Source organism: Chaetodon trifascialis, chromosome 8 (genome assembly GCF_039877785.1).
Source record: "Chaetodon trifascialis isolate fChaTrf1 chromosome 8, fChaTrf1.hap1, whole genome shotgun sequence".
NCBI lineage: Eukaryota > Metazoa > Chordata > Actinopteri > Chaetodontiformes > Chaetodontidae > Chaetodon > Chaetodon trifascialis.
In genome coordinates this window covers 15360608-15385565 of record NC_092063.1, presented here as the reverse complement: position 1 = coordinate 15385565, position 24958 = coordinate 15360608, and the positions used below count along the sequence as shown (strand labels likewise).

The window sequence follows — 24958 nt, the reverse complement described above, 5'->3', positions numbered from 1 at the left end:
TTGGTAGTAAAATGTGGTACTGTCAAATACTGTTTTGACCATCCAAAGGAAAGCGTACTTATTATTATTTAAGCACATCCATACTTCATATTTCTACTCCAATTCATTTCAGAGGCCCATAATGGAGTTTTTACATTACATTTCTTTGACAGATATTGTCTCTACTTGTTTGTTACTGTTGTGTTTGCGTGATCACATTTTGGTCGCTTAACTTTGAGATGTATACAACACTTCTACATTATAATGATACTCATATATTACTGTAACAAAATGTTGTCTATTGCAATTTTTATCACCATGTCTTAATAAACATAATATATAGTTATATACCCGCCACAGCTTGCCACTGATATGAGTAAGTCTGCAACATATCCTTCCAATGGAGCAAAAATGTGCTCATAATATAACATGTAAATAATTTGATATTTCATATTCATCGCTCTACTATAATGCAGACCCTGAAAAAACTGTTGGTGGATCCCTTAATACATCAGTAAAAACCTGTGCATAACCTACATGACAATTAAGTGAGAATATACTGACAAACCAGCCAGATAAATACAAATTATCATCAGTAAAAGTGTGTGTGTGTGTGTGTGTGTGTGTGTGTGTGTGTGTGTGTGTGTGTGTGTGTGTGTGTGTGTGTGTGTGTAAAAGAAAGAGGCGGCCGAGGGGCGGGACAAGGAACTACCAAAGCTGCCAATCACGATAAAGCCCTGTTCTTATTGGGTGGAAGAAAGACTGTCGAACCTCAAATGACGTCATCACGCACATATCCGACCTGTCCTTGAAGCCACAACACAGGCAAGATGGTTGCATACTGGAGACAAGCAGGCCTAAGGTAAAATATGTATATATAAATGTATATCTGTAGAGTCAGCTTGTGGAGAGTGTTGACTGTTTTGTTGTAGTAAGGATTTGTTATCATCATTGCATACTTTCACAGACTCCCTGGTGTTTTTTTCGTTTATTAAGGCCTTCAGTGAGCTAACTGTTACCTCGCTAATGTTACCATACTAGCTTGAATTAGCTTTTCTACCCCTGCGTTTAACTTTGGACGTTAACGTTAAGCTAATAAGCATCCAAGGTGTCAGTCTATGTTAATGCATTCGGGTACATAATTTGTTATCAAAGAAGCAGGCATCTGTGTTTTTCCTCTCCGACACTGATCATTGTCGGTATTTCATGCCCTTTAGCATGCGGCTAACAAGTGTGTCCTCTTTGCAGCTACATCCGCTTCTCTGCTATCTGCGCGAGCGCGGTGCGTGCTGCGTTGAAGCCGCAGTTCAAAACCGAAGCACTGAAAGCCGCAGAGGCCAGCGTCAAAGTCCTCAAACCCAAAACAGCAGCATGTGAGTTAATCTATTATCACAGATAACCAGTATGTACCTAATAAGCTCATCATCGAATTCCATAATTAACCAGCACTGACGAGAACCTACATGTACACGCATGCACGGTCGCCCCTGACAGTCTGTTTCAAGGAGAGGCGGCTGTGACATTGATTGGTGACAGTGTTCAGGTTTTTCTTTCAGCCACAGACAGTGGTGGAGGAAGTATTCAGACCATATTACCGAGCAGCAGTGATAATGCAGCGTTAAAAATGTTCAATTTCGACTCAACCTTGCATCCTAAAATTATTATTCTTATAATGAAACAAGCAAATGCACTGAAGAATTGTAGCCTAAATTTATATACAGTAAAATATTGAAAGTGAATTATGCCAAATGAACCCTTTCAGAGTGCCATACTGTTGTATTGGATTGTTGTTTCTTCTGCACTAGTATTCAAGCATGATTTCAATCTTTTACCTTGTCTATGTGGAGCTTATTTATGACTCTCTGAACTAATTCATATACTGTTGAGAAGTTAAATCTATAATGGTGCATCATATTTTCTACCTGAGTTTTCTGGTGGCTTGCATAACATGTTTTGTATGTAAAGTCTCAATCAAAGTAATTAGCCCATTGGAGCAGATTGCTTTTGGTTTGAATGAAACCTCGCACACTCACTGCAGTCTTTGGTTCACAGCTACCTGTCTGTGTCTGCCTTGACAAGGTCGTTCAGTCAGTGTGCTTTTGAGTAACATTATTCTACAGTAAGCACCTTGATGCACCTTCTAAACTGCTGCATAATGCTCAGCTGACTCCATGTATGATATTTACAACAGTGAAAGTTACAACAGCTTTGCAGCTTTGATTCTTCGTACTTCCCCCAGTGCTCTTTCTGCCTTGTGCTGTGTTTGCACATTACTGCTCACAAACCGTTTTTCATAGAATTTAGACATTTTCTTGAAATGATCCAACCTCATTTTAGGACCTGAAATGTTTAGTGTCCTAACTGTAAACCTGCAGCCCCAGATAGGAATGATCTTCTCTGTTTTGGATGCAAAATGATTTTCATGATGATATTTTCAGTAATGTTTCTGTCTTCCTGCTCTGCTTTTCCTCCAGGATGTGAGACGGTGATGTAAATTGTTTTTCCCATGTTGTGGGGTCCTGTCTTGTCCTGCACACTGTGGAGAAAAGAAGAAGATGGATGACACCAAGATGACCTTCTGGGAGACTGGGGACCTGAATGATATTGCTGTTTTTTTCCCTTTCATTTGTAATTAAAATTGTATTAAAGATGGATATCGGACATACTTTTTGTTTTCCTTGTTTTATTGGTGAATATTGTATTTACAGCACTGCACAACGAGACACTGAAACATTTTTGTCTGTGACAACAATTTTTATTTTCGTATAAATAAATCAGTGCAGTAGTCTACATAGCCGTATACAGAAACATAGTATTTACAGAGGTATGTGTGTGTTGATCCATGAGTATATCTGAAGTTTCATTTTTTCCCATAAGAATCTAAGCCAGGGAGTAGGATGTCATGTGTACTAAACACAAGTAAAAATCTGAATCCCAATCAATTAGAAATGCATGCAATGCCCACTGAGCCAAAAATCAAACTACAACAGGCAGAAACTGTCTTTATTTAACTGCAATTCAGACTAACTGCTGTTGGGGTTGAGTTCCCTCTAAATTATTATAACTTGCCATTAATACTCTGTATTCTTTGCCTGTGCGTAGTCCTTTGAAAGAAATAATTTTGCTTTTCCAAAATGTCAGTAAACACCAAGAGAGATGGCAGGCGAATCTCATGAATGACTTCTTTTAAACTATAATCAGTCTCTTATCAAACCAGGAGGAGTGTGTTTGTCAGAATTAATAAATGTAATGATATCATGAAAACAGTTTATATCAGCAATACACTAGAAAAAAATTCCTGCTTGGCTTTTCCATGAAGGTCAAAGGTCAAGATCAGTAGCTGAACCAGAGAGGGGCACAAAATCTTGCTCGGTTGGATCATTAATCGAGTTGCCCCTGCCTGCCCATTTGCCACAAATCCAATTTCAAATGTACTCATGTTGAAATAATGACTCTGAACTTTACTGATCTACATCCATTTGGAGTTATAAGAGTTCAGCGTGGATACATCCACAGGTGGTGTTTCCTGTACAAATAGATGGTGTTCCACCAAACCCTAGCTGTCTTTCTTCTCTCTGGTCATTTTAATCATGGTTTCTGGCGATCGGTAGAGGAAGATCAGTTTCTCAAAGAGTGTCTCCTCCAGCTCCATCTCCCCCGTCTCCCGGACCACGAAAATGTCTGTGCAGAGCTTCAGGACCCGGTCCACACACGGCAGCTCCTCAAACATGATAGACCTGGAGATCCCGTTGAAGAACTCCCTGACGAACTTGCCGATGACCAGCACGACTGACATGTACAGGCCTACGATGCTGTGGTGAGGAGAAGAGAGACAATGCAGAAGGTAAAGAAGTGAGACAGTGAGACATTAACCCTCCATTATGGGAGGGTTTCAGAAACAGGTGAGATGTTTTGCTACCTACCCGTGTCCAGCCAGAAAGCCCACACTGGAGGGGCTGACTTTATCATTGAACACCACTATCTCTATGCTGTGACACTTGTGGTTGGAGGAGGTGAGAACAGGGGAGCACTCCTCCACCACCCACCACTGGTCTGCCTGCTCTTCTGACGTCCCAGTGACCTGTTGAAGTTTGACTGACATGGGCCTGAAGAAAGACAGCGTCTGCAGGTCTGGGCGGTCCGAGTGATCTGAGTGAAGACGTGATGAGCTTAAATCAAACTGGATGTTTTACGCAAGATCAGTGGAGGGCAGATCACTGCGATCAGCGGATGGATTCTTTTTTGAGGCCAGAAAACCAAAATTGAGGCCTTATATACTCAGAAAGAGCAGAAATAAAATCCCAGATGAATAATCTCTAAGATCATTTTGGGAAAAACAGCCAAAAAGGATGTCTTTGGATATTACAATTACAATGCAGTTCTAATTTCTAAAAGATGTACATGTAATGTACAATAAACTGTAACTAACCTACTTTCATCCTGGTTGCCATTTTGGACTCTGGTCCTTTGGGACCCCTGATGAATTTTGGCAGCAGAAAATTGATGATCCTACAGGACACAAAAACACAGTTTAACACATTTTGAGCTCAAGTCAGACTGGACAACATAAAAGTGTTGAGAAGTGGTTAATAAAATAGAGTATTTCAATTCATGTCCTGTTTCATGAAGGATTAGGTACAGTATGAGTTAATTATAGCCATTGCGGGCATGTTTGATTTAATTAAGCTATCCTCTAGAATTTAAATCTCTGGTGTGTAAGGAAACTGCATTTCAACGCCTGAAGAAGAAAGTCACGGTACAGCCAGGTAAACACCAGCTGGCTGCGTTCTGTTCTCACACTGGGTTGCTGCTGTTGCCTTTGAGCATGCGGACTATCCCCTCCCTCAAGGCCGTGTCCTCAAACTTCACAGTGTGTTCTCCCACCGTCTCTGCATTCATTGATATGGACGCATTCCTGAGAAGGGAGGGAAAGGAGTGTTCAGCACACATGCGCGTGCGCGCGCACACACACACACACACACACACACACACACACACACACAGACTAACCTGAGCAGCGTCCAGCGTAAGGTCATGTATATGTGAGAAGAGTTGCTGAGCTCCAGTATCATGGCCTCTCGACTGGCCGGGCTGATGCTCCACAGCAGACTGGCGTCACTCTTGATCTTAGCAACAATGATGTCTTCCGCCTCATAGTTCATTATGAACTGCATAGCAGACTGTGTGTGTGTGTGAGAGAGAGATAGAGAAGGGTATTAGATTGCAGGAGTTTTTTCAATAAATGTAGGCGATGCTCCCCCCCATGGCTGCAGGCGGTCATTATGATTAAGACAGTTATTGCTGTGATATATACAGTACAGACACTATACAGTTATATTAAGTATTGTCACGTTTCTGGTGGTGGATGGTTTTGTTCTTGGTCTTGTAATTAAAGTTAACAAAATGAAGTGAGTCTTACTGGATATGTCGCGTAGACTTTGGTGAGTCGGTTGAATGCGCTTTCTGTGTACGGAACCAGGTTCTGCTCCTGGGCACTCATGGTGAACAGAGGCTGAGGAAACACAGACACACTGTGGTGGACAACGACTGATGCCTGAACTGCACCATTAGAGAACAAGTAAAAACACGAGGAGCATGGTTCAAGGAGAAGGCAAAGACTAACACTGTATTTTGTATTAGTGCTACTTAGCAATTGTTAGCATGCTAACAGGCCAAATTAAGACGACGGCCATATCAGACATTGTAATTATCACTGTTAGAGTGTTGATGTTAACAGTTAGCTCAAAGCACCACAGTGCTTCAGTGCAGCCTCAGAGAGATGCTAGTATGTCTGCACACTTTTTACTGTCACACTTCAAAAAACTTGTTTACTTGTTTCCATCCTGACCTCATATCCTGCGATGCTGAGCTGGATGGAGACGTCCAGTGGCTGATTGGTCACTCCGGCTGCTGACTGGACCAGTGACATGAAGAGGAGCGGGAACCAGATGATGCTGATGAGGAAAAAGATGATGAATCCGCCCATCCCGTATTTCACCACCTTCTTCTTCTTCTGCCCTGGATGGTGGGGGTATTTCTGGAAGAATCACAGCACATTATAATACATACACATAATATTGGTCTATACATAACAATGATGGTGAGCAGTTTCTGCACTACATGTCCTCAATTACTTTCTCGGACTCCCTCCAGCACTTGAGGATAAAGATGTTGGCATAGATGTCTTCAACACAAATCCAACTAGAGAGAGAAAGAGTGGTGTCGGTCCAAACCCAGTCCATTACTGCCCGCAACTCTGTCAGGAAGGGAACCAAACGAAACCTGGAGAAGGATGCAAGAAAAAGAAATCAGGGAATGAATGTAGTTTATTTAGTAAAATCATATCAATCATCACCATCAGAAACATTTAAAGAATCGAACAAAACAAATCACAAACACTCATGAGCATTCACAGTGTAAAAAACATGTCTTATTCGAGTGAATTGTTGCATGCTGTTAATGGAGATATTTGTAATGGTTAAAGCCGGTAACAGTTTTCTTACCCTTGGAAGAGGAAGAGGTTCAGGTAGTTGTAGTGCTTGGTGAGGAAATTGCCCAGGATGCGGTTTGGATAGCCACATTTGATCTGGTAGGCAGACAGGCCAAAGTAGATGCACTTCACAAAGTACCAGAGCTGAGCAATAGGGTTTCTGTTGAACCTCCTGTGGAACAGAAAAGACACGATGAGAGAAGACATCGTGAAGATATCAAAGATCACATGCATTTTAGCCTTTTTAACCTCCATGATTTTTGATTCAAAAATTCAAATTCTACCAACAGAAGACTGAAGAAGTGGATTTAATGATGGAGTTTTTATGAGATCAATAAGTGTGAGGTTTTTTTTTTAAATTCAACTTGATGCTTTTCAAAACCATCCAGATCAACTGAACAACAAATTCACTTGCTGACCTCTCTGTGACCCCGGGGAGGATGAAGAACATCCAGAAGTGTATGCCAAACACCAGCACCACCTGGAAAACACACTTTCCCAGCAGGGACTTCTTCAGGTAGAGGGCCCGGTCCACTATCATGGTGCCAAACTGGATGAGCAGCATGACCAGGAAGGCCTCTGGAACCTGGTCTTCCGACAGAGACTCTGTGATGTCGGCTGCTGCAGAGTATTTCTACACAGAAACGGCCTGATTGAGTCATACACTCCTTCGCATAATAATGCATCATACATGTGTACGTTCTAGGTTTGATGGGAGGCAGACTCTCACCCCAAAAGCCCAGTATCCATATATGGTGACGATGAAGTTGACTACATCGATGAGAAACATGAGGGCATAGACGTCACACACGGGACTGTACTCTGGGTGGATGATGTCATAGAAAAACTGCCTTATGGGTAAGTAAATGTGAAGGGCGCTGTAGCAAACAAACAAAAAAAAAGATTCACAAACTCTATCAATTTCAGATTATTAGGGGAAAACATTAGATTAGCAATATGGTGCTAGCATGTCTCCACCATCCATAGCAGATGTCCAGACAGATGTCAGTGCTAGCTGAGAACAGATATGGATGCATTTTTAATGGACTAAATGCTTAAAGAAGTCAGCCTACAAAAGGCCTCAACAATTCTTATGTTAATATCATGTTTTATCTTTCTAATGCCTCATGAACGGAGGTAAATCTCACTGATACCCGTAAAAGTATGCTTACCAAAACTATACAGATATACTCTAAAAATGATGATTTTCGATCCACTAAAACACAATGTGCTGAGCATGAACTTGACTTCCTTCCAGGTGATTTTGCAGACTCTAATGTTCATTTAAGGCATCAAATGTGGAGCAAAACAACGCACACTTCTATGATGGCAGCTTTGGCCTGCAGCATCCTCTCCTTCATCTGCTGTCGGATCCTCTCCTTCCTGGTCAGCGGAGCCTTGTGTTGTTGCCGTCTCTTCTTCTTGCTGTGCTGCCTCTTGGGCTTCACCTCTCCAGTGAAAAAAGGAAACATGAAATGGAAAGATATGAGTCATGTCTGGCGTTTAATTGTCAGAGACAAGAAGAAAAAATCTCTTTTTCTGAATATTCACCATCAGAATCTGCTGACTCGCCTCTCTTTTGTCTACAGAAGATGGAGGTGGTAGAGGCCTGGAGAGGGAGGAACTTCAGCCGGCGCAGCTGTTTCTCTTTGCTGCTCGACTTATCTCCTGTCATCTTCTTCTTCTCCACTTTCCGCTTCATCTTCTTGAAAAAATCAGGCATCTCAACCTCCTTGTTGTCCCACAGACCGTGGCACTGTACAGCCATGGACACAAACAAAATCTTTCATGCTGGGGGCCAATTACAAGACACACAGAAGCAGGTGGACGCATCTGAGCGAGCAGATGAGCTTCAATTGTAACTTTTCATGGTTACCTTGAGAATAGACCGGTGGAAAAACAGAGCGAGCAGCTGAATGAGGTCAAAGAGGACGTAGCCGTCTTTCTTCTCCACCCCGATGATGTTGGGCAGGGCGAAGGGCCGATCGGCGTTGATGCCTCGGTAGGCAGAGGTGGTCCAGGGGAAGAAGCCAAACTGGAAAAAGTACTTCACCACAACAGTCAGCTGAGAGAAACAGAGTGGAGAGTTCTGAATCATACATCGGCAGAAACAAAGGATGATTATCACCAAATACGACGTGGTGAGTGCCAAACTTTTCCGTAACATCAAGCTAATATACAGTTGCAGGCATCCCTCTGTTGCTATGTCTGCCAGCAGAGCTGCATAAATAATGCTCTGCAGCGCTGCTGCCATTGTTAATTTGTGCTATTATTCTAATATTAATACCACAATGAAACCACTCATGTTTGAGGATTGTGTTAAACACAACTATGCTGTAATGACTTACCTCTGTGTAGATTATGGCGGTCATCCAGAAGCGTTTGCTCGGCCTGGGCACGGACAGCATGGCCCAGAGGAAGATGAGGATGGGCAGGATGAGGGAGAGGAACGAAGCCGACACGATGTGGTTGAGGATGATGACAAAGTAGCACAGCATCTCTGACTTGGACACCATGGTGTTATAGAGGGCAAACAGCAGCTTTAGTGGCCTCGGCAGCGTCACGAAAAACTTATCAGACTCTGACATCTCGTCATTTTCAAACATGCTGCAGAAAGGATGGGGAGGAAGGGAGGGAAGAAAAGAGGAAAAGCAAGAAAAGAGTCATACATGTGCTCATAAACAAGGCTCTAATCTTTTAGTCATTCTCGTGTCCACTGACTTGTTCAGAAGCAGCTCACTGGCAGTGAGATTCCTCATTTCCTGACTCAGAGGTCTGAGAGATTCTGTCAGGTCGAGGCTTTTTTCATCATCACTCTCCCTGAAGCCCAACGAGGTGCATTCTGGTTCATCGGCGCACTCATCTTCTCTCTGCTGTGTTTCCTTCTTCGGTTCTTCTCCCTCCACTTCATAATCCTCCTCTCTTTGTTCCTCTTCCTCTGTCTTCTCTTGCTCTTGCTCACGTTTCGTCTCACCCTCTGTGTCCTCCCCCTCATCCTCTTCTTGTTCCTGGTCTTCCTTTTGAGGGCCACCATCCTCGCAGCTTTTGTTACAGGCATAGAGAAACAGGGACATTTTAACTTGAGGAATCACACATGTAGAATGTCCTGGATTGGGGGCATATCTGTCTGTGAACAGTTTTTTTTTTGTTGTCTGTCAAGCAAATATTTCTCCCTCACCTTGGTGAAAGTTCATCAGTCTCTGAGGTCAGGTCGACATTGGCTGTTCTCAGGAGCCTTCGTCTGAGCTGGTCAGCAGCAGCAGCAGGCGGCACAGACGGAGGCTCGTCCAGCTCTTCCTGTGTCGGCTGCCGGGAACCGAGCATCGTCTCATCTGTCATACAGCTGATCATGAGGACGAGAGAGAGAGCAGATGAGTATACAGGGTCTAAAGGTACAGTAATTCATGTCTATAACAGTGTGTTGGCAGTTTTAACTTTGCACACACAGCACAGGTGGGCACACAAACAAAGAAATAGAGAGGAAACCTACCTGGAAACGCTGCTGCCCCAGGACACTTTGGAGGCTTGGTTCTTCAGCTTGGCGTAGTCGTGCTGGGAGGAGGGGACAGCAGGCGGGGAGGGCGGGGGAGGTAGGGCATCATCGAGGCCGTCTTGAGATGAAAGTGTGTTCTGACGGGACATCCAGTTTTCATAAAACTGCTTCACGCTCTCCTGGCTCACCTCTTTGCCCTGCAGAGCACGGGAGTGAGAGAAAAAGACTGTTAGAAAGAAAGAAGAGCAGCCCAGTGCTGTAACTCTCCATCCTTCTATGTATAAGATGATACTGTATCAGTCTGTCTCATAAGTTTCCATCCGTCCTCTCACCTTCTTTTGCTGCTGGCTGAGTAAAGCTCGCTCGAACCGCAGCACCTTGGAAATGTCCAGGTTGTCTTTACAGAACGAATTCAGACCCTCCGTCAGGTCATCTAGAAGGGCCTGAACAAAGACCCAGCTGAACTTCAAGGTGTTAACGATTCGCTGCAGAATGTTTTCTGTAATGAGAGCAAATACACTGAGTGAGTGAGGTTGAGTAATAATGTGTCAGTATAGAAAAGGTTTTCCCTGCTCATTCGTATTACGGCGATAACAAACAGAAAGTCACTCTGTAATAAAATATTCCTTTATCTCACCTGTGAAAAAGTGGCACAATCCAGAGGTTTGTTGTGAAGTGTAATGCAGTGACTCATGTCTTTACCTTTTTCCTCCTCTCCCTCGTCCTCCACAATGCTTTCCTCCAGTTCATCCTCACTGGAGTCGGTTCTATCAATGCCTGGAAAAAAGGCAGGGCAAAACTTTGCACACAACATACTGCATCTTATAATCTACTGGGCACACTGCATTAAAGTTTCAAGCACACTCATGCTCCACAGAGGGTAAACCTTTGGATGTTAATGACCGTGTGGCATCGGGTTAATGCCACCTTCGGTACAAGATAAAAAAGATGGAAGTAAATACGGTGTGAATAGATTAAAATTAGGTTTTGGACTGTTTGGTGAGGCTCTCATCTGTAGTGAAGTACAGTTTGTGAGCAGGTAGCGGTATCATCAATACACATACATACAGTACATTTGAAGAAACACCATGTCGCTCTCTCACCCTGCTGTCTCTGCAGCTCCTTCTTTGCTCTCTTCTTCTCCTCTTTCTGTATTTTTTTCTTCTCCTTCTTCAGGTCCTTCAGAGCCGTCTTCGAGCTGGTGACCCAGGCGTCATAGGCCAACTAGGATATCAAAGACATCAGACGCACATCTTCACTGATGTTTGAATATAGATGGAAAAGTGAAATTAAACATTAAATGTATCCTCTTGATCAGCATTTTTGTTTTGTTGTGGCGCTCACTTGGAAAGCAGATTTCTTCTTTGTTGGTTCCTCCTCTTCTTTCTTCTCAGTAACTTCCTCCTCTTCCTCCTCGCTGTCACTCTCAAACAAGTGGTAGCCACAGTTGTTTTCCACTGCATCAAACAGAGAACAGTCAGGTGTGGACAGGAAAACGGGACCTTTTCTCATTGTGTTTGGGAATGTGATAAAGTTCAGCAGTTTTGGAGGGAGATTAAACAAGCCCCGGAGAATATATTGGGCTTACACTTAACACTTGACTCCAAGGTTTTCATTTCAGGTGTACATCCAGTTAAACATTATACTCCTGCCAGAATTATGGTTGCCTTGGATCTTTGTTTATTGCTTGCAAAAGAGTTAAATCACTCTCATGGAAAAAGACCGGTAAACCAAACTGGCTGGCTTAAAGAACTGTCCATGACTTTACCTCTGGAAAAGATCACTTACATTATTAAAGATAAACAATCGCCCTTTGAAAACATTTGGGGTCCTGTTATACAATACATAGAGAATTTGGATCTAAGTAGTGTGATGGATGTGACGGATGAGATATAAATGTAAGTGGTCCTCTGCAGATGCCTGAACTAACTCTTTTTAATACTTGATTACTCTTTTCTTTGTAAATTGTGTCCTTGAGTTTGACAATGGTGTAATGATGTGATAACAAAGGGGAACCCTTTTTTTTTTTTACCTTATTTATTTATTTTTATTTTTGTTGTTGGTTTTTTATTTGATTTGATTTGATTAGATTTGAAAGTGTTATTGTTCTTTGCATTTAGTTGCTTTCAAAATGTTTGACATATTGGAGAAAGTCCGATTTCAATGTTGGACAATAATTTTTCTGTCTTTTGATATTTCTCTTGCTGAATGAGAACATAATAAAGATATTGTTGAGGGGAAAAAAACAAAAAACAGAGAACAGTGTCAAAACTGTTGAGCTTTTGATGAAGGAATCTGATCCAAAGCTGCTCCATCGGTGTGTTTAACCATTTGTTCCTCACTCTGGGACCAGTGTCAGGGTTGTGTCATGCTGTTGCTCACCTCCAGGCTGAGACACCCACGGCTTCCACCATTTTCCTGCGTCTTTCTTTGCCTTCTCATCATCAGCTGGAAAGCAGAGATCAATCTAGTCTAATTATCAATGATATTTGCTCAACAGGCTTTGTACCTAAAACAGTTTTCATGGCTGGTCTACAACACTGTGACTGACCGCCTGCTCATGCTTTGCTGGTGTATTATCGGTAGAATCAGAAAATCGATTCACTTGTTACCCAGTGTCACCTGCTCCTGATCAGCAGGAAGAGCTGGTTTGTGTGCTGCTGCAGGCTTCTTCTGTTTAGATTTGATCTTCTCCATCCTGCAAAGGCAAGTTAACTCTTTACGAGGGAGATTGAGAGGGGAAGTTCTGTTCCTCGATATTTCAGACTGGATCCATACTGACTCAACACTGTTTGATGTCTCTTACTGTTTCTTCAGCGTCTCCACAGATTTCTTCTCCATCTCCAGTCTGGCTGCTATCAGCTTCTTCACTTTGGCTTCAAACAGCTCAGCACCCCTTAGAGTTAGAGGAAAAGAGCATGACTTGAATCATTGTCTCACTGCTGCTGCTGTGTTTTCGTGTCTGGTGCTCTGTAAAACACTTTGTTTGGGGTTTATCTCTAATAACAGCTATTAGAAAACTATAAGAAAACTATGTGACCCACCTACAAGGAAACTACAGAAAAAAAAACAACCTAAGAGTTTCCGTCCTTCCTAAATGAGATACTAGATTTGTACACATTACCAAATCATTTTCTGGTGTCAGCTAGTAATTCTTTATTTTACAGGTTCAGAATTTCAGAATAGTTTCCCAATCTTCAAGATATTTCCTGAAAAGGTGCTAATTATTACTGCACTAATTAATTATGTCCAACTATTACTTCAGCATGTCAGTTCAAAACTGTCTGGAGAATAAAGACTCCAATAATAGACGAATAATGAATGTTATTGGGTTTAAATGGAGCCAAATTGCACAATTCTTATCAGGAATCCTTTTAGGAAATTATCAACAATTACCAATAAATACAGCAATACAAAAAAACTCTCCTAAACAGCCGTGAGTGAGACAGCTGGACTCCTCTGCCGATCATGTCCCTTTGGTTTCCCTTCATAAACTGAATACTGACAAGATAGGTTGATTTTAATTTGTCCAACTGAAATCAAGTTTCCATGTTCAAACATTAACCCCTCACTGCCATTTGTACCTCCTCACCCTAAGTAAAGCTAGTTTGTGCTGCTTTTAAGTACGTCAGGGACCTAAACAGGAGGCTGTGCCACATGTGAAGTATAGACCTGGAGGCCAATATCTTAGAGGACTTCAGGTCAGACACCACGTAGAGGAAGTAGTAGCTGAGGAAAACCCTCCTCTGTGCCAGGAGGACAGTGAAACAGATCGCATCCCAGACGATGCCGGCCTCCCCCTCCGGCAGCTCACACTCGTCATCAGGATCAGCTGAAACACAAATATGTTATCTGCCTTATTTAGTGGTAACGTTGACAAAAGCTGCTCAATCTCAGCTCTCTGTTTTCTGCATCCTTTACAGACTATAACTCGTATTTCGTCCAACATTAACTAACAGTTTTAAGATCAATATCACCCTTTTTCTAACCTCAACAACAGCAGAAGATTTAATGTTACACAGACAGATCAAGCTCCTACAAACAGCTTTTCCCAGTATTGTCTTAAGCACCTCAGACTGTTTGGCACCACATTATAGTTGTAAAGTGTAACTAGAAAAAAGAAGCAAAACCACAATGAACTCATCTTGTGAAATGTACACTCAGGCTTGGAAAAGACATTTTAAAGCACCAGTGTGAGACTTCAGATGATTATCATCATCTGCTACACTTACGGACGTCATAGCCTTTGATGGTGCAGAACATGCTGAAGGCCTGAATTAACCAGCAGCTGTTCTTCACCAGGCTGTCCAGGTAGGCACAAGAACCAAGCTGATCACAAAAGAAACAGGAAGTTTAGACAGAGGCAATAACTGGCAACATAGAGCCTGTTGACAAAAGCACTAAATATTAACTGATGTGTGTCTTAAATGATTTGAAATTCTCGTTCTGCGTGGTAACTCACAGACAGCAGGTTCTTCATGGCGATCACAAAGCAGGTGTATCCGATGAGCCAGTCCCACAGCCGCAGGATGTATCTGACCGGCTGCATCAACACGCTGCCTCCGAACAACATGAAGTAGAAACAGGCCACCAGGTAGCCCAGACAGAAGATGTTGATCCGTGTGGTGCCGGTGATGAAGATGAGGCACAGCACCAGCCAGAAGAAATAGCTGAAGACAAACACCTTCACCATGTCAAGGTAGGACCTGAGGATCAGGCAGAGGGGGACATTTTACGGCTGAGACGCTGAACCAGGAAAGAAATTCAGTATCTCCTAAAATTGCAGAATTGTAATTACAGGAACAGTTTAACATTCAGGATCAGGTTTGACTGTTTTGACAGTAAGCAACACTACAAAACACCATGTCCCATTCATCCATGAGACCTTGAGTGTGTATTAACATTTTTTAATAGATAAAATACAATCCACTGTCCAACTCAAACACCAACTTCATCAGCCAATGAAATAGTTTCTCTCTTGTATTGTCCATGAAAATGACTGAAGCCAAACTTTGGCTTATTTTTTCTCAGTAAAATATATTCTGTTAACAGCGAGATGGCAAATTCGATTTGGGCCGGCAGCAGAAAGTGAAATATAGCCCACAAACGAGGGCACTAGCCGATCATGGAAATGAGAGATGTCCATGAGTGCTTAGCCAGCAGTTTCAGTTTACCAGAATAGCTTTCATGAGTTTGACATCACACATAAATTGACAATCTAACTCAGCCCCTTAATGCTCCTAAAAAGACCACAAACCTGCGTGATGGACTCCCAATTCTCCACCTACAGTTTAACCTACAGAGCAGGAGGCTGTTGAAGAGATTACCTAAATGCTGGATTACAGAGTTCAGGCTATTTGATGTTCCTGGTCTATAAATTTAGACTTTGAGGGTGAGTCACATTCAGGGAGAGGAGAAAATACATCAAGCACCAATAAAATGACTCATATGTTTGAAAACATGGACAGACATGAAAAATTCAAATCGACATTCAGACCACAAGTATGAGATTTAACAGAAATGGGACCTTTTGGTCGGTTGGTGTTTCTGACCTGCAGTGAAGGAAGTTATCGACAGGTATGAACTGGTTGAAGGAACAAGGATCCAGACTTCGGCTGATCTCAACATTGTCTCCGGCCAGCAGTCGCACCGCCACTCGGTTCTCCTCCTCGAACACCTGCCACTGCAGAGACGAGCAGAGCAGCAGGAGGTGGTCATCTGCAGAGAGCGGGGGGGGGGGGGGGGGGGGGGGTCAAAATCTGACGCGAGGAGGAAAAGATTCAAAGTCAGCATAGAAGAGAAGAGAGCTGAGGTAACCTCACAGAATATGAATGAAGGATTGGGTCTCATGGCGAAGTCAGGCAGGTAAAACCACTTGATAACATTGGAGGTCAAAGGCTGAACTGCAGTTCTCCACGGGTAATCTGACAGGAAAACAGAATAAAGTAACATAGATGAGACAATGAGACTTAAATCAGTACTTTGTAAACAAGGACATTTCTGACCATTGATTAATTGTAGTGGAAGTAAGTTTTGCACACAAAAACATTTGCTGGTTCCAGCATCTCAAATGTGAGATTTTGAGGCTTTTCTTTGTTTTTCTTTATGATAGTAAACTGAATATTTTGAGTATTTAAATATTTACTTTGAGTTTTGGGCTGACGATCAGAAGAGATCATCTTGGACGTTGAGAATTATAATGATCATCTATTTCCTGACAATTTATCGACCCAGCAATTACTGGAAGATTTACCGCCTTGTCGTTGTATGCCAACCAGTCAAGTGTCTGTCCAGATTCATATGGTATATATAGTGAAGACTTTGAAGGAATGTAATAAAAGGTACTAAGTGTGTTTTTTGCTGAAATGGAAGTTCTCACTGTATTGACATTTATGATCCCAGCAAATCATTTCCAGTGAGAAACATGCTGTCTTCACTTAGAGACTATTTCTACAGAGGCGTACAGAGGACTGCTTGTGCTTCTCCTTTGTTCATCTGTGCTTCTAAAGCAAACTGCTGTTGCTTTTTATGAATGTTTAAATTGCATCACTTTGATACACACACCAGGTGATGAGAACAGCAAATGCAAAAGGTTTCATGAGCTGGATATAAATGATACTGAATTATGTCAACAGTTTGTTCATAAAGAAATATCAGAAATGATTAAAAAGGCCATACCAACACAGAAAGCAGGAGGGATGCCTATGCAGAGCACGTACTGCAGCACCATCAGCCCTGCAGTAAAGCAGCAGTATTTCGGCCACACTTCCCCGATCGCCTTCCTGCGTCGCCGCGACAGGACAGCCATTAAGGCACAGGAATGGAGCAGAGCATAGAAATCCATCCTCTGACCAATCACGTTGACTGCCACGATTAAACTGATCTATGAAGAAGTGTGTGCACGTTAAGAAGTCGGCGTCAGATACGATGAACTGTTCAGACACACTCGCTTCAGCCACTAAAAAGTACCTCCAGTCCAAACTTGTAGAAGCAGAAGTTGATGAAGTACTTGATGCAGGGCAGGACGCCGTGATCCAGGTGCTGCCTCGTGATGCCCTGGAAGATGATGCTGAAGGGTGGAGTCTTCAGGTTGTTATGGAGACGGAAGTAGAGCTGGTGCCGGTGGACTGTTGCCTCGAACACCAGCAGCCCCAGCACCATCAGATGGTTCTGCAACACAGAGCACACTTTGTAGAGAAAAGCTGATCGGGTTCAATAGACTTTCTTCCAAACTCCTGAAAGAACTTGATGTGTGCGTCTTAAATTAAAACTGGATCTTGTATGTCTTTTTATTTCTGAGGTCTGAGACCTTGTGCATCTTCCATTCCCTGGTTATAAAAAGCTATTAAAAGGATTTGCACTTACAGTTTTACCTGCAGCGAATGCATAGTTGAGTGCATTAGAGCCTGAATGCAGTTGAGTGTGCCTCATATCATATAATGGATTGCAAATGCAGTTCTGTGTGATGGTTGTGATTTAAAAGAGACATCAAAGAAATAACGATCTTAGATGTTGGCAGGTGTGTCACCGTACCCTGAGGCAGGGGAGGATCCTGCCCTCACATTTACGCAGTGCTCCACACCAGAAGACAGGATCCACAGGCTCGATGTAGAGAATAGACCTCCTGAGCAGCTCCATCATGTTCCCACTCAGCTCCGCTCCATTGTCCAGGCTTGAGCTGTTGGATGGTACCAGGTCCTGAAAGACAGATGGCAAATATGTGTAAGTAAAGGGGTGAACTCGAAGGCAACAAACAGCACAGGATAGTTAAAGCCCATGGACAGATGATCCAGCTGTGCAGCTGTCAACCTGCTAATGGAAAGAAACACACTGTTATGGATACTCACTGCTGTGCAGTTGGAGGAGTAATCGAGGGGCTTGATGACTTTGAGCTGGTAAAACATCTTGCACACCACCATGACGCAGGCCCACACAGCAGAGATACTGGAAGCCAAAGGTCGTAACCGTGGGAACGGGAGTGCAAACACCCACAGAACCAGGAAGAGCAGGTTCATCAGAGAAACCTGTTAAAATGGAAATCACAACATTTCACTTTTACGTGAAGTAAAAAGTCAATTTTAGGAGACTGTTCTTTGTGTTTTTGACAACTTGTATATATGCACATACACACATCTTCAAAACTTATGACCTTGCACACACACACACACACACCCACAGATCGGCAGAACGGCTCACCTCTTGCAGTGACACCCAGATGATGCCTGAGGACACAATTTTGAGGCTGTGGAGCTCCAGCAGTCTCCAGCTCTGCTCTTGGACCTTGTGCAGGCCTGACAGAGCCTGAAGGAGCAGCAGACTCGCCCTGTCCACAATCACAACCCACTTGTTCTCAGGACTGCTGGGGACAGACTCTGGGAGGAAGGATCATAGGGAAGGACATCAGACATTATCCGAGCATCATATGACTGCTACGGCTCATACGGCTCAAATAACAATGAACACAATCATCTGATACATAACAACACAAAAAAGAAGATTTCTTTCAAAGGAGCAGAAATCAAAGGGAAATTTAATGGAACAGTCTAAATCTTCTTAACACAAAAACTGAGATGTGCCATTGAGCTGTGATTCAGAACTGCCAGATCGTTAAATAATGTCATATCAATCGTTTGTCATCACTCCTAATTGACCCAACAAAAGGAGACTGAGGAGCTATGTTGGGTTAAGCTGTAGTTACCCTCCCCCGCCATGTCCTCCTGGTCCTCAGGTCCTCTTTCTGAGGAGGTTTGTAGTCCGATGCTGTCCAGAGTCTCCTGACTTCTCCCAGTTCCCATTTGCTCCTTCACAAGCCTGAAGGACAACAGGAAACGTTAATCCAAATAAGCATCACGCAGTATGTACTGCAGACACAAACGCTGACCCTTCAGACAAAACAACAAAAATCGAACAACAGCCTTACTTCTTCTGGAGCTTCTCAATGTTTTCTTTAATGCTGGGAATGAAATCAAAGAGAGATGTGTGAACATTGCAGCAAGTATTACTGGTATAACTGTGATGACAGTGAAAACGTTATTATGCCATTATGTCACCATCACCTCTCTAGTAATATCTCTGTTTAATTTTTATTTATGGTTCTTATGAAATTCAGAGGCAATACATTCACCACCGAATGCGGCTGGCTCATTCTGGTTCAAACACCAATTATGTCTACAGGCGATAAACCAGCTGTGTGATATACAATTAATTGTAACGGGTCTTTACACAAAGCCTCTGAAATGTGAGCGCAGCAAAACATTTATGAGGGAATAAAAGCAGCTCTTACGTCTCAGATATCACGCTGACTGAACTCCTGAGCTCTTCCTCTCTGGGTGGAGAGAATGATGGATCAGACAGATGAGATAAACAGAGATACACAATATGTCTGGCAATCAATAAAAACATATATGTGTACAGTACATACAGGAACACCAATACGATAACAAAATAAGATTAACTTTACTGATCCCACATCAGGGAAATGTAGTTGTAACAGACAGCAAGTAAAGATAGACAATAAGAGACAATACAAAATAAAATCAGCTACAATTCTACAAAAAGAGTATAAAAATAATATTGCCTTGACAGGCACAGGCAAATAGTAATAAGTGCTTGTTTTAACATTCAAGAAAAATGGCACTTCTATTCATCAGTGGTACTGGTTCATATGAAGCAGGCACTGTTTTGTTTGAGTGGGATATTCTTTCCCTGCCTGCATGTCTTCTGGCTGCCTCACCTGGAAGTCTGTCTGATGGGTACGTTGTCGAGGTCAGTGAGAGCCAGGAAGTCTGAGTTGAAGTAGTGCAGCTGGAGGATGCAAGCCAATAGGAACGCAGCAGGAAGCAGGATACGCGCGAACAACTCCACTGTGTCATAACGTTCCAAACCCAGGTCACGAAGACTGAAAAGTCAGACAGGTATAATGATATGAGTCTGCATGAATTTTCCTCCTTCATTCCAAAAACAGCTTCTTAAAAATCTAATAAAGAATACTTCGGTATGTGCAGACACAGAGAAACTCACCCTTCCTCCGACATGCCCATGATCTGTCTGAAGAGGCCAGATACACTTCTGAACTGGTACATATAGATGGCGATCAACACCACCATGGAGTAACCAACCACCACCGCCCAGAACGTCTTCAGGACCCGACGCCACACATCATAACGGGTCTGAGGGCAGAGAAAACAGACCTTTTCTCTGAAGCTACACATCTTAATGTCACTATTGGCTTTGACAACTTATTCAACTGTGACACTCATTGCAATAGAATTCACTAATTATTCAACAACTGCTGTAGACAGGGCTCTGCTGCCTATAATCCTCTCACCACAAACATGTAAAACACCAGGATAGGGCTGCAACTAAGGATTATTTTCAATGATTAATGTGTTTCTCCTTTTCTCGATTAATCAATTAGTTGTTTGGTCTTGTCAGAAAACGGTGAAAAATGTCCATCAGTGTTTCCCAAGATGACATCCTCAAATGTCTTGCTTTGTCCTCAACCCAAAGATATTCAGTTTAATGTCATAGAGGAGCAAAGAAAACAACAAAATATTCACATTTAAGAAGCTGGAATTAGAGAATTTTGACTTTTCTTTCCTGAAAAAAATATTAAATTTAATAGTTGACAACTAATTGATGAATTGATTAATCATTGCAGCTCTATACCAGGGTGTGTCTGATGCTGTCCGAACAGACAAATGGTGTTTTCTTGTCTTACGTCACCTCCACAGCCATTAGGCTTTCCTGTAAGTGCCTGCTGTGCTTCTAAAAGGTCAGCAGAAACATAAGATGATGGAGAAAAAACAGGAAAACAACAGCAAAAAATGACCCTGTATGTTGTCATAATCAATACTTTTAACAGTAAAATTGCATTGATGAGCAGTTTATATGAGAGCTGGACCCGTTCTGACTGTTTTGATGCACTAACAACAGCAGAATGGTTCACTAATGATAATTTAGGAGTCAACACATTATATTATAAGATGAACCTGAAACTATGGTGGCTTTGTGTGTTACGCAACCACGTCTCAACTCTCAAAGCTGGTTTTCTCTGTTGCTATTGACATCTCAACATCAAATTTCCATCTTTCATTACTCATTTCATTGTGCATAGTACACAATCAGAGAATAAATGTTTACAGAATAGAACTTTCCTACAACAACATATTAGGGCCAGTGTTAAAAAATATATGTATTTTGTGATTTAAGTCATTATACTTTTAAGAAAGTTGTGAAACTTCAGGATTTTATGACAGCAAAAACAGGCAGCTTTAAGTCATTTGTTATGTTTAAAGGTTGATTGGATTACAGCTGCATGTTTTAGCATTTCCTGACAGTCTATAGGCTGCCTGCCTGGATGCCTTTCATATCATTTGCCTGAACTTTAATCACTGTCGGACGCCATGACTGAGCTTTCGTCTCAGCTGTGTGGAGAAAACCAGGTCCTCCGGTGTAAGATAAGGTGCTTATTGGTGAAACGTGTAACTCCCAAGACATCACCATCACTCATTTGACAGACAAAAGGCAGACTGCTGTCATCTATTGAAAAGAGACACACCGATGTAGGCTGTCTATTACCAGTCAGAGTAAAATCACTAACCTGGTAGAGGACAACACAGAAGAGGAAGAGGACGATGTAGAGTATCTTGTAGACGACCACCTAAGTAAGTGAAAGACGGTTAAGATTAGTTCCACGTAATGGGCAGTTACTTTTCATCTGCTCGCAAAAAAAACATATATACAACATATCTTCATGAAATAGAAACAAAAACATTTTTTTCTACATTCTGCACCTCAGATATTTAGAATTGCTTCATATATTTTCTATTTTACACAATCACACATACTATATCAAGTACGTTTCTAAAAACCTTTATGATGAATAATCTTTTATTGCTTTACTAATCTACAGCTGATTATAGAGGGTATTTTTTTCCTAGTCTGTGTTTTACAGGGTAAATGCACACTGCATGACATGGAATGGTGACTGATTGCATCGTGGGAAATTAATTTAATTTAAAATAAATTATTGCTGTGGGAAAATTTGGTCATCACAACAGGAAATAAAATGGTGACAATAATAGAGCTAATAATGCAGTGCATGATGCAATGACTTCACAACAAGCCCTCATTACTGCCGTAGGATTTCCTCCAAAATTCATCCCAGAGGTGAAGCGGCAGTGTTTGGCGAGTGTGATCAGAACACGTTGAGCACGGGACTTCTCCCATACCTCATTTTGTTAATAGATACCTTTCCAGAGAAGCTGATGACGAAGAACATGGAGCAGCAGAAGAGGATCCAGTATTTTACCAGTATCCCTTTTACTCCTGAGATCAGCATCGCTACTAGAGGTGATGGCTGACTTTCCTCCGCTGATATGGAGGAAACCAAGAAGAGAAGGATGAGGAGGAGGAGGGAATGAATTGAAAAGCATAATGAAAATAGGCTGAGAAGAACAGAAAGGAGGGCATAGGGAGGGCATGCAGCTCAAGATTTTCATGAGTAGGCTACAGTGGCCTTACACTTACACATAACTCCAAACTAAATGCTATTCTCTGACACAGTCGCTGTAAACTCTGTAAAAGCAATGTGAAAATTACGTGGCACAACTTTGACTTCATCTAGAGATCCCTCCTTCAAGCTCTGCTCCTCCTGTCTCTCCGTTAGCTGCTGACGAAACATCAACCAAAAGCTGAAGCTGTAGACGACCTGCAGCAAACACAGTGTATGAACACTCTGATCAGAGTAACAAGTATAATCCAATCTGGGGAGACAAAAAGTTCAATTTCTCTGAAAACAGCAAGTAAAAGTTGCTAAAATAATGTCTCAGTTCATAGTTCTCAGACTCTGATTTGATGAAAAAGTTTTGTTTGATTACAAGTATGTTTTAAACTGACTTGGTCTTAATTGATCAATACTGGTTACTTCATTTGGGAATCGTCTGGCTGTCTACCTCCTCTGTATTTTTCTTGCTCCATACAACAAACACAATTTAACAATGTAAAAATGTAATTCCCAATCAGAGTCAGAGATCACAGTAACTGATCAAGCCTAACCCTAACCCTAACACAACATCACAGTCTGAATGAAGCAGATTAGCCATGTTGAACTGTTAATCGCTTAGAATATTTTCTGCACAAGTTCAAACCTTTGTTGCTTATTTAATATGATAAAGAAATGCCTAAAATGTAAAACCAAGTTTTAATTAACATTGGAGAATTACATGTAAACTTCACCTGTGGAAAGAACATAAAACACCCACACAATCAAACCTTGTAAATGTACTTGGATTAACAATATGCAGTAATGTCAACTGTACTGTTATTTGAACCCCCACTCCCGCCTCACCTTTGCCCCCAGGTGGACGCAGGGCGCAGGGTGGTAGCTGTTCAGGTCGAAGTCCATTATCACAGCTGGAGGGAGACCAGGGTACAGCTCGGCCCGGCTGAGACGCAGCCCGCTCAGGAAGCCCAGCACCACCAGCACAGTACCGTAGATAGACAGGAAAGGGGCGGACATCATGGCGTAGCGGCGCCGGTCTCGCATCATCCAAATTATACAGGACCACACCAGCAGGGCGAAAGTCAGCCAGTTATTGTAGGTGATACTCCACACCTAAACATACATGTGTATATGGTGAAATTACCGCAGCTATTGCAAGTAATGTTGTTTCACTAACGTCACGGTCAGTGGTGTTGCTCAGGTCTCTTGGGGCTCCAAGCAAGAAATCCCTGGAGCCCCCACCCCACCTGTGCACACTGCAAAAATTTGTTTTTTGCACACATAAATGCACAATTTCTGGGACATTGGAGATGAATACTAAAAACAATAGATTTATGGTTCTCAAAGTGAGGTCCAGGGACCTCAGAGCAGAGCAGAGCAGAGGTCCCTGAAAGCCCAGGCCTATCAATAAACATTGTGAATAAGTGGCTGGAGCCCCTCCAGTGGCCAGGGGCTCCAAGCAACTGCCTGGTTTGCCTGTCCGCACGCCCCTCCCCGGTCACGGTTATAAAGGGTTAACCCAATTTAGCAGCTAATGGCGCTAACATTACTAACCGCTCTCCACACATAAACTTTCACCTTTAATGCTGATACCAGCACTGTTTCACACCTGTGTTATTGGACTTGTGTTTAGATAATTGGAGGTGGTTACGTAAAGTAGCAAATGTAACAAAATAACAATTAGTTTTAAATACCTCTATTAGCTAACGGTGCTAGTGCTATCTTGCTGTGTTAAATTAGCCTGCTGACTAGCTACCTGTACTGAACCAGTACCACTACCTAGGTAGCTTAGCTAGTTAACCTTTACCCAAAACAGTATTGTGAAGTAAACTGTTGTCAATTCATTCATTCGTCAAAGAAAACAAATCACCAACTTATCGATTAATGGTTTAAGTCAAAAAATGCCAGACATTTCTATCTTTGTAATCTTTTCTATCATTGTAAATGTGAACAAATCAAGCAATTCATCACAATGGGGAAATTGTGATGTGCACCATTCATTGTAATCAATGAACTGATTATGACTCAATGAAAAGACAATCCATTAACATAAAACAAAGTCTACTTTTCTGTCTATTCTATTTGGCTTGGTTCTTGCACTGCTGTAAGCTTTTATCTGAACCATCATTTTGGTATTTTATCATATCTAAAGTACTTTGCTTGTAACACTACTGAGCTAATCTACTACACCTACACCCGAATAATTTTTCCTTTTCCAGGTATTTTCTCTCTCCTGATGACATCCCTGATGGCTAAAAGACTCACTACACAAACCAAACTGAAAACAATCATAAATCAATATTAGTTTACCATCATGATGATAAGGGCGCTGACATAGCTGTGTTTTTGCACCAGCCGTCCAAAGATGACCAGGCCACTTGGGCCTGAGGGGGGAGGCGAGGTCTCTGTTGGAGACTTCAGGTCCTCTTCACCTTCCCCAATTTCTCCCTCACCTACTGTCTCTACCACAAGGGGCAAAAAGTTAAGAATG

General features: G+C 42.2%; 2 protein-coding genes across 2 annotated transcripts; one reads left to right on the top strand and one right to left on the bottom strand.

Moving 5' to 3' along the window:
- Positions 1 to 755: 755 nt before the first annotated feature.
- atp5f1e (ATP synthase F1 subunit epsilon) lies at positions 756 to 2640 on the top strand. Its single transcript, XM_070968769.1, has 3 exons — positions 756 to 841; positions 1228 to 1352; positions 2454 to 2640. Coding segments are annotated over exons 1-3 (159 nt in total). The 5' UTR covers positions 756 to 809; the 3' UTR covers positions 2456 to 2640.
- An 895-nt stretch (positions 2641 to 3535) lies between these two features.
- Positions 3536 to 24798, bottom strand: LOC139335085 (piezo-type mechanosensitive ion channel component 2). The gene is made up of 45 exons (XM_070968513.1): positions 24778 to 24798; positions 23314 to 23580; positions 22566 to 22674; positions 22216 to 22337; positions 21565 to 21624; positions 19983 to 20131; positions 19696 to 19860; positions 19246 to 19287; positions 18883 to 18915; positions 18661 to 18773; positions 18159 to 18334; positions 17810 to 17986; positions 17496 to 17660; positions 16932 to 17132; positions 16641 to 16845; positions 15785 to 15886; positions 15515 to 15680; positions 14425 to 14668; positions 14195 to 14291; positions 13635 to 13794; positions 12769 to 12858; positions 12575 to 12660; positions 12345 to 12410; positions 11307 to 11419; positions 11066 to 11186; positions 10665 to 10739; positions 10295 to 10461; positions 9960 to 10159; positions 9648 to 9812; positions 9191 to 9511; positions 8818 to 9076; positions 8346 to 8534; positions 8021 to 8225; positions 7787 to 7919; positions 7200 to 7347; positions 6889 to 7103; positions 6483 to 6641; positions 6114 to 6261; positions 5828 to 6016; positions 5399 to 5491; positions 4990 to 5159; positions 4778 to 4894; positions 4409 to 4488; positions 3903 to 4128; positions 3536 to 3791 (listed from the first exon to the last, which is right to left on the bottom strand). Exons 1-45 carry the CDS (start codon positions 24781 to 24783, stop codon positions 3536 to 3538), a joined length of 6750 nt encoding a protein of 2249 aa, XP_070824614.1. The 5' UTR covers positions 24784 to 24798.
- Positions 24799 to 24958: the final 160 nt, after the last annotated feature.